This window comes from Castanea sativa, chromosome 6, assembly GCF_040712315.1.
Source record: "Castanea sativa cultivar Marrone di Chiusa Pesio chromosome 6, ASM4071231v1".
NCBI lineage: Eukaryota > Viridiplantae > Streptophyta > Magnoliopsida > Fagales > Fagaceae > Castanea > Castanea sativa.
In genome coordinates, this window is record NC_134018.1 from 9,225,199 (window position 1) to 9,233,641 (window position 8,443).

An 8,443-nucleotide genomic window follows, 5' to 3' on the forward strand; every position below is an offset into this window, starting at 1 on the left:
AAATTTGAAAGCCAAGCCAATTAAAGCTCAACACATGGTAACACAATAAATAAATTATAATAATGACCCTTACAAAGTTGAATGCCAAGTGAATTTCAAATGTGACATGTTAGCATTTCGTTTAATGTATCACTAGATTTTGTTAGTGAAATGGCTACAAAATTAAAATGAAAAAAAAAAATCAAGAACTATTTGATATCTTAGGACTAAAATGAAACAGTAATAAAGAACAAAAAAGAGATATTTTGGGGACACCAAAATGTATTTGTATTTATCGGTATATTAACCAAGTATTCTGCCGCAGTAAACATCTTTTGGTAGCGGTCTGTATTTAAAGCCGCTTTTACAAACTAAGGGCCCGTTTAATATATATGTTTAAAAAAATTATTGTTTAAAAATATCTATAAAAATACATACGAATGAAAAAGTATATAAAAATACATGCGATGTTTAAAAACTAAAAATAATTATTTAAAAATATGTGTAATGTTTAAAAACTGAAAATGAGTTTGAAAATACAATCCAAACAACTCCTAAAAGTCGGGTTACAACAACCATTATAACGTCGTGAATCTTGTGATTAAAGAAAGAGAAAATAAACAGAGGTATATATATCATATCCCATCCGCAACGCCATTCGCAGAAAACACAATTCTTTTTTCCAATTCGAAACCAACCCTCTCTGTCTCTTTCTCTCTCTCCGTGGCTTTGGCTACACAATATCTGATCTAATCTGAGGGTCGAGAACAGAGCAGAATGGATCTAGAGGTGGTGGGGCGCCACGCGCTGCTCTTCGACGACGACGCCACCGCCGCCTTCATCAACACCAGCGACGCCCTCGTCGAGTGGAACTCGCTCTCCATCGACCGCTACGACGTGCGCCACCTCCTCTCCAGCCCTCCGCCGCCGCGTAAGCTCCGCCGTCACCACCGCTCCGAAGATCCTTCGCTCGACTCCGAGCTCGATCGCGAGCGTTACCTCGATTTACCGTCGCCGTCCGATGAAGATCAGGAACAAGGTAAAACAATTACGGCATGATTTTTGCTTTTAATTGTTATTTTTTTTTAATTAAAAATTGTTTAATTCTTGAAAATGAAGAAGATGATGGAAATGAAATTCGTTGAATTGGATGAAATTAGATTGTTCATTATAACCTTTCTCCAATGGTTCTGTAGGCTTTGGTGGATCTAGGTTTTAGCTTTTATTTTATTTTTAATATTATTTTAGGGATTAAATTTGTGTTATTGTGGTGACGACATGGTTATGTATGTATTTTTTGGGATAAGATCCTCTCATTTGATCCGAGAAAGTCTAGAGACACTAGTGTTGTTCCACAACTTTTGTTTTAACTCAAACTGGGACATGGTAGACGGTGAGTAATGGAGAAAAAGTGGCTGAATCCACTTGAAAGTGATTGTTTACCGCTCATAGCCGACCACTTTAGTAAATTGTGGCAAAAAGTTGTGGTTGTAGAAGAATTGTTTAAACCCTCCATGACTTTTTTTTTGTTTTTTTTATGTCTTACATAGGAATTTTAAATGCTACTTGTCTTACATTTGGATTAAAATTGGAGGATTTAAATGGGAGGGATCATTTCCTTGCGTTTTTAGTGTTAGTTGTACATGTTCTAGGCTTAATTAGTGGAATGATAGAGTTGCAAATGTATTTAAAAAAAGAAGAAGGCAAATTATGTCTTGAACCCAATATTTATGGGTAGTTTTGATAGTAAACCCAATAGTTTCAAAAGTAGCACTAAACCTTAAAGTTTAAAACTGTTACAGATTAAACCTTACAGTTTCACTAGTTTTACTTAGAACTTTGGACTTTTGGGTTTGTTAAGGGTATAAATTGATATCATATTTTAAAAGTTCAAGGTTCAATTTCACACTATTAAAACTACAGTGTTTAATTTGTAAGTTTTAAACTTTAGGGTTTAATATTAAACGACCCCTAAAGTATAGGGTTTACGATGTACTTTTTCCCCAAAAGTAAGTTTTTAGGACCTGATTGATTGAAATAGGGTTGAATTTCTGTGAGGGCTAGCTCTAATGGTGAAGCCTTGGTGTACCAAGTTTGAGGTCTCGTGTTTGAGTTGTTACTTACTTGATATAGGTGGCTTAAGGGTGGTTGCCGGTATCCTAGGTTTACTTCAGTGCCACTGGGGTTGGGAGGTTCCATGTCGTACAAAATATTATGCTTTGATCAAGGAGAAAAAGGAGATATAAAAGTTATAGAAGTGAAGGAATTGACAGACCTTGGATTTTAATCACCTGGATATGATTGTTAGTGGTGCAATGTGGTGCAATGTCAACTCAGTTTCTTTTTTTCTTTTTTTGGGGGGGGGGGGGGGTGTTGGGGATTTAGCTGGAAAATTCAGGGTATACTCTGTAATACTTGTTTGATTATTGTTGAACATTTTGGTGTTGCCATTCTAAGGTTCCAAGAGGAAAGATTCAAGAGTTATTGTCTAAATGATACTTCCTCCTTCCATTAGAATTTTATAGTTATTCAAAATCCTGTGTGTGTGAGAGAGAGACTTACCAGTTAAAACAAAACAAAAGAAAAGAAGGGAAAGGCCGGGTGGCTGGTTGTTATGTACTGTTGCCTCATGGGTGGGGCTTATACACTAACGTTCATAAGTTAATTTTTCTGTTATTTTATATTACTTAGACTTTTTGCCACTGGGCATAATGCCCCATCTTATATGATATTATATATGTTCTTGGGTGAATATAATATTTTGGTGAATTGAGAGTTCCTTCTGGAGGGGAAACATTTTTGTAGTGCTCTCTCTTTTCAACTGCAATTTTTCTGAGTGATGGGGAGATCAACTAGCATCTCATGGTGTTTCTAATGGAGACATCTGGGGTTCAAATCATCCCACCCCCATTGAAACTATAAAGTTCTGTTGAGTGATGGGTTTAGCTGCTTGTTTGCATTGACATTATAATTTTTAGCAACACACACTTCCCCATTTGCAGGATGTGGTATAGTTTGCAACAGTTTCAAGCTCAGAGAGACTACTTAGAGTATTCTTGCCTCAGTGTGTCATTTTTTAGGTTCTTGTCTTTGCCTTCTCCCACTGATGTATTTATGACAACCTTATGGGCACAAAAGTCTATTTGAGATTTGATTTAATATTTTTGTTTCCAGATTTACAAGATGGTACCAAACCAGTAGTTGCTGGTGGCTATAATGCTGTTGCCTTTTCATATGGGAACACTGATGAAGCAATCGAGCAAAAGAATAATGATGCTGAGTCTGGTTTTCGTCCACCCTTCCAAGTACCAGAGAGCTTACTTCAAAACCTAGTAAGTAACCTGCCCCTGTATATACCATTCACCTTTTACTTCCTTAGTATTATCTGAATATTGTTGTGTTTTCTTTTTTTGGATAATTGAACAGTCTGGCCAAATGTTAATTGACTAAGGTGCATATGTTATTCTAAGGCTTACCATGTCTAAGTTTCAGATGCTCGGAGCAGGGACGGACTTCTTGTGAGTTGTGACCCAAGGTTGCCATCACGGGCACCTTGTTTCCTTTTGATGTCATGACAAATGGGCCGTGCAGGTGGGATTAGGATGATAGAAAATTGTTTCTCTGTCAGGAATCTTTAGTACTCGACAGCAAGTTGGATGAGGCATATCTACATGGAGTCTGTTTCTTGCTCGTTATGGTTATCCATATATATACATATAGATATATGTCAGATTTAATGCGCTAATCTTGGGCTATAAGAATTCTATTTTTTCGGACACTTTGCTATGCAAAATTCACATATTGAAAACAAAACTTTTTATTTGTTTTGTCTGTGTTTCCAGCCACCAACAGAGAAGGTTCATCAGATCATTGCAAGAACTGCTATGTTTGTTAGCAAACATGGTGGTCAGTCAGAAATTGTTTTGAGGGTCAAACAGGGGGACAACCCAACATTTGGGTTCTTGATGCCAGATCATCATCTCCATGCCTACTTTCGGTTTCTTGTTGATCACCAAGAACTTCTCAAGCCTGACAATGATGACAAATCTCTAGTAGAAAAGAATAATGCTGGTCTCGATCAGGCTGGTAGTGCTTTGTCTATCCTTGGTTCTGTATATGGGTCTGGAGAGGATGAGGATGGTGCAACTGAGGAAATTCCTGAATATAAAAGAAATGATTTAGAGGAAGCGGTCAATGCTGGTAATGTTACTGTTTCTCATGGATCAGTGCAGGCAGTCTCTTCTGTAAATGTAGCTGGGAAAGATGTGGCGATTGCCAAGGGTTCAGTTATGAGTTTGAAAGAAAAAGCTCCTATAATAAAACGGAATCGTTCCATCAGTACAGTTATGGTTGGAACTAGGAGTGGGGTCAGAAAAGAAGCTGATGCCTTGGGCTCACTTTGCACTGCTGGGGACAAATCACAGGCTTCTTTGCTGAGCACACCCAAGGTTGAACAACCTATTGTGGAGCCTCCATCTGATTTAAAGAGAGTGGTTGACAAGATAGTCGAGTTCATCCTGAAAAACGGTAAACAATTTGAAGCTGTTCTTGTGGAACAGGATCAAAAACATGGAAGATTTCCGTTCCTTCTGCCATCCAATCAATACCACCCTTATTATTTAAAAGCTCTTGAGAAAGCTAAAGAGGTACGGTTATCTGTTCCTTGTGCTCAACTAATTTTAGGCCGTTTCCATGAATCCATGAGATTCTTGTTGATAAAATGATGTTTATGGGTTGCCATTTGCAAGAATATAGAAAAGGAAGAATGTGCTATAAGCATAATTTGTACAACTGCTGCTTGATAAATATGTTTTTTTCTGTCTATTTGGTGCAAAAGTTTGGTTTCATGTCAAACTGCTTCTATAAATCATATTATTTTGTTGCCTTTTAATGTTTTTCAGTGTGCATTGTGCGTACCATGTAAGTACTATTGATTAATGAGTGAATATGTTTGGCACCAACTTATTTGGCTTTTTGTTGAAAGTTGGTTAAAGTATGGTTGTACCTAGAAAAAGTGAGGCTTTCAAAAACTGCACATAAGCAAATAAACTTAAAAGCTAAACGGAAAATCCAGTGACAAAAGGATACATCTTAATATTTGAGGAGAGCACCTATATTTAATTCTATCTGTTTTTAATTTGACTTCAAATGCCAATATCATTGTCCTAAAGTTTTGTGGTTTGTTGTAATGGCCAATGACCTGCTCAAATGGATTCTCTTCCCCTTGTGAGAGCAAGGTGGACTGGTGGAGCGTGATGTCATGGATTCAAGAGCCACTGCACCCTTATGTAATTACAAACAAAAAAGTTATGAAGTTTTTGTAACCTTGATGTTGTTTATCATATTGAATTTTTGTTGTACTTATCTCAATATATTTTGTTTTGTTGGAGACATATTATGTACTAAAAAAATTCCATGGGTTTTTCTTTGACCTCAAATTTAGTTGACCTATAAAATCCATGAAATTCAAATCAAAATGGGTTTGAATCTGTTGTTTTTGGATAAATATTTTCGAGTTAGAAGCTCTCAGCTACCATGATATATCTGACTGTTTTTGCTAACTGATATCTTTTGTCGGTCCTTTCTTTACAGTTGAAATTACCTGGCAAGGGCTCTGATTCAATGGGGCATCAGGTGGAGAAGAAAACTGCCGTACCAAAAGAAGGTGATACTCTGTCCAGAGGATCTGCTGATCTTGATATGCCATATGACAGGAAAGAGAAGTTTAAGATGTTTATTGGCAAATCAAAGAAGGATGGGCAGGATCCTCCTTCCAAAGCCACTGAGCCACAAATTGGAATAAGTATCGATGCAGCTTCGGCTGCTGCAATTCTTCAGGCTGCCACAAGGGGCATTAAGAATCCTAGTTTAGAAAATTTTCCTAAGACATCATTAAATGGTATTGGTCGAGGCCCTAGCAGTGATGGTGGACACACCTCAAGTTTTGGGAGTCTCCGTTCATCTCAACACCAAAGTTCCATTTCAAAGCCAGATCAAAAGGGGGAGCCTAGTGTTTCTGTCCCTGTTGCCAAGGCTATTGCAGAGACAGCTGCTATTGCAGCTGCAAGTGAGGCTGACTCCTCTGAAGCATGCCTGACAAGAGAGCAGAAGCTGAAGGCTGAGAGATTGAAACGGGCGAAGATGTTTGCAGTCATGATAAAAAGTGGAGCTGCACCATTGAAAACGGAATCATTGCGTGGCTTATCAGCAGAACCATTAGGGTCTGGAATTTCTGGATCAGGTACTGAGGTTGAAAATTTTGTGGGCAAAGAAAGAGAAGGCAGTTCAGTTCCAATCGATGTTGATGATAAGATTGAGAAGTCTGAAAAGAAAATTTCTGTTGATGAATATAGTGAACGGCGATCTAAGAGGAGTTACCGGTCCAGATCTAAAAGACATGAAGAAGAACAAGAAGAAGGGGAAGTTGAGGAAGATAAAGAAGAGGAAATAGAGGAGGAACAAGAAGGGGAGGATAAAAGGGCTCACAAGCACACTAGGAAAAAGCACCGGTCTCATCGGTCTTCACACCACAGTAGGGAAAGGCATAAGCACCGGAAAAGACATTCTTCTAAGGACAGAGATTCTCGACATCGGCGTAAGTATGATGACTCTTCTGATGATGAGCGTCAGTACTGTCGACATCGGGATGAGCATGATACTCCCTCCAATAATGAGCATCGGCGTTCTCAACATCGTCGACATCAGGATGAGCATGACTCTTCCGATGATGAGCATCAGCACTCTCGACATCGGGATGAGGATGATACTCTCTCCAATAATGAGCATCAGCGTTCCCAACATCGACGTAAACATGATAGTTCCTCTGATGATCAACGTCGGCACTCTCGACGACGTAAGCATCATAGCTCTGATGATGAGCATGAACACCGAAGCAGATCTGTTAGGCATAGGAAATCTCAGTCTGACAAAGAAATGGACTTGGAAGAAGGAGAGATTGTAACAAAATCAGATCAATCAAAAGCTAGTCAGGGAGATGTTGCTAGTCGGGAAGCTTCTGTTGAATTATCAAAATCATATCAAGATGGAGGGGCCCCATCTCAGCCCTCTGAAACCACTGAGATTTCTGATGATCTTAGAGCTAAAATTCGAGCCATGTTAATGGCAACTTTGTAAGTAGCATCACACATTATAATTTTCTTGTTTTGTAATGGTAATAGTTTTAATCATTACCCTAATTTTAATGAGCCAAGAGTTCTTATATATATATTCTTGTTCCCTGTGGGTCATGGTTCTTAGTAAAATCTGTTGTGAATTTAAACATCTTGTGATGTTAGCTTTATTGTATACTAATCAATCTAATTAAGTTGTTCGTGGTATCATCAAGTTAATGTTGGAAATCAATACCTTCACTTCCACTTAGCAAATCTTTTAGTTTCTTTATAGAAATATTTGCAAGGAATGCGCGTCATTAGAATACAAGGTAAAACATTATCGCCTACTATTTTTGCATTTGCCCTTGCATTCGAGTAGTGACTGAAAGCTTTGAAATTTCATATAGGCTTTCCTTGGAAGGACATGGGTTGGAACTGCCTAACCCACTGAGTGTTCTGATAAGTATAGTTCTTCTGGGTGCTCTGTATTGCTGTTAAATCTTGGGTCTGATCTGGACCACTGAAATTCGACAATTGTTGTTTTTCAGACTTGGAGTCTACCTGATACAATCCATTGGTTTTTTATAAGACAGTTTTTGTAAAGATTTATGCCATAACAGTAAGGTTCAGACTGAATGTTGTGATTTTATGGTTAGGCCCAGGCTGAGTTTGACCAATCGCTCTATGGAATGTCTTACCCTGGCGCTAGAAAGAACTTTATATATATTGTCAGAGGATTAGTAGAAGTGTTGTTTAGGGTGTCCACGAGTTAGATTCACCACTCAACCCGATTGAATTGGATGGTAGAAACCTACACTTGATGCTGATTGTTGGACCATGGATTGTCAACTGGCAAGTCATCAAAATTTTGGAAGTCAAATCGGTTGAGTCTATTAGCTTAATTCCCAATGGTGGCGCATAGCGGAAATGTGTATTAATTTTGGAATGCAAATCCTCTGTACTACTTTTTACGTAACACTCTTCTATGTTCCACCAATCAATGTGTCATGTTTTGATTTTACTTTCCTTATTAAATAACACTCTTCTATGTTCCACCAATTAGTGTCACTAGAGTGAGCTGTCGTGGACGTTGATTGCAGACTGTAGTGGTGTGTTATGATTCTAGTGTCCTACATTGCTTAAATGTAAGTTTGAACATGTGTTTATAAACTCTTAGGCACCCTCCCCTTGCAATCCGGTTTTCAAGGGTGAGTTCTACCCATGGGTTAATAGGAGCCTTGAACAAATATCTCAAAGCTTTTGCAAGGGACAAACCAAAGCAATGGGAGGAGTGGTTACCTTTGGCTGAGTTTTGGTTTAATACAAATTACAATACTGCCACTAAATTGACT

The 8,443-nt window shown here is 38.2% G+C and overlaps 1 protein-coding gene across 6 annotated transcripts; it reads left to right on the forward strand.

Annotated features, from left to right (window-relative positions):
• Window positions 1–623: 623 nt before the first annotated feature.
• On the forward strand, window positions 624–7,204 carry LOC142639169 (uncharacterized). 6 transcript variants are annotated; one of them, XM_075813288.1, is made up of 6 exons: window positions 879–1,018; window positions 2,982–3,059; window positions 3,154–3,311; window positions 3,466–3,570; window positions 3,822–4,625; window positions 5,572–7,204. In XM_075813288.1, exons 5-6 carry the CDS (start codon window positions 3,864–3,866, stop codon window positions 7,111–7,113), a joined length of 2,304 nt encoding a protein of 767 aa, XP_075669403.1. In that variant the 5' UTR covers window positions 879–1,018; window positions 2,982–3,059; window positions 3,154–3,311; window positions 3,466–3,570; window positions 3,822–3,863; the 3' UTR covers window positions 7,114–7,204. The 6 variants fall into 6 exon arrangements, with proteins under 6 accessions (XP_075669399.1, XP_075669401.1, XP_075669403.1 ...); XM_075813289.1 differs by having other exon boundaries at window positions 3,472–3,570; XM_075813287.1 differs by having other exon boundaries at window positions 3,466–4,625.
• The last annotated feature ends 1,239 nt before the right edge of the window (window positions 7,205–8,443 follow it).

What these genes read in the sequence shown, in the direction of transcription:
- LOC142639169 (XM_075813284.1), top strand. Translation starts at nt 757, where the DNA reads ATGGATCTAGAGGTGGTGGGGCGCCACGCGCTGCTCTTCGACGACGAC. An exon ending in CGATGAAGATCAGGAACAAG is followed by an intron (nt 1,019 to 3,153) that starts GTAAAACAATTA and finishes TTTTGTTTCCAG; the next exon opens with ATTTACAAGATGGTACCAAA. An exon ending in CTCTTGAGAAAGCTAAAGAG is followed by an intron (nt 4,626 to 5,571) that starts GTACGGTTATCT and finishes CTTTCTTTACAG; the next exon opens with TTGAAATTACCTGGCAAGGG.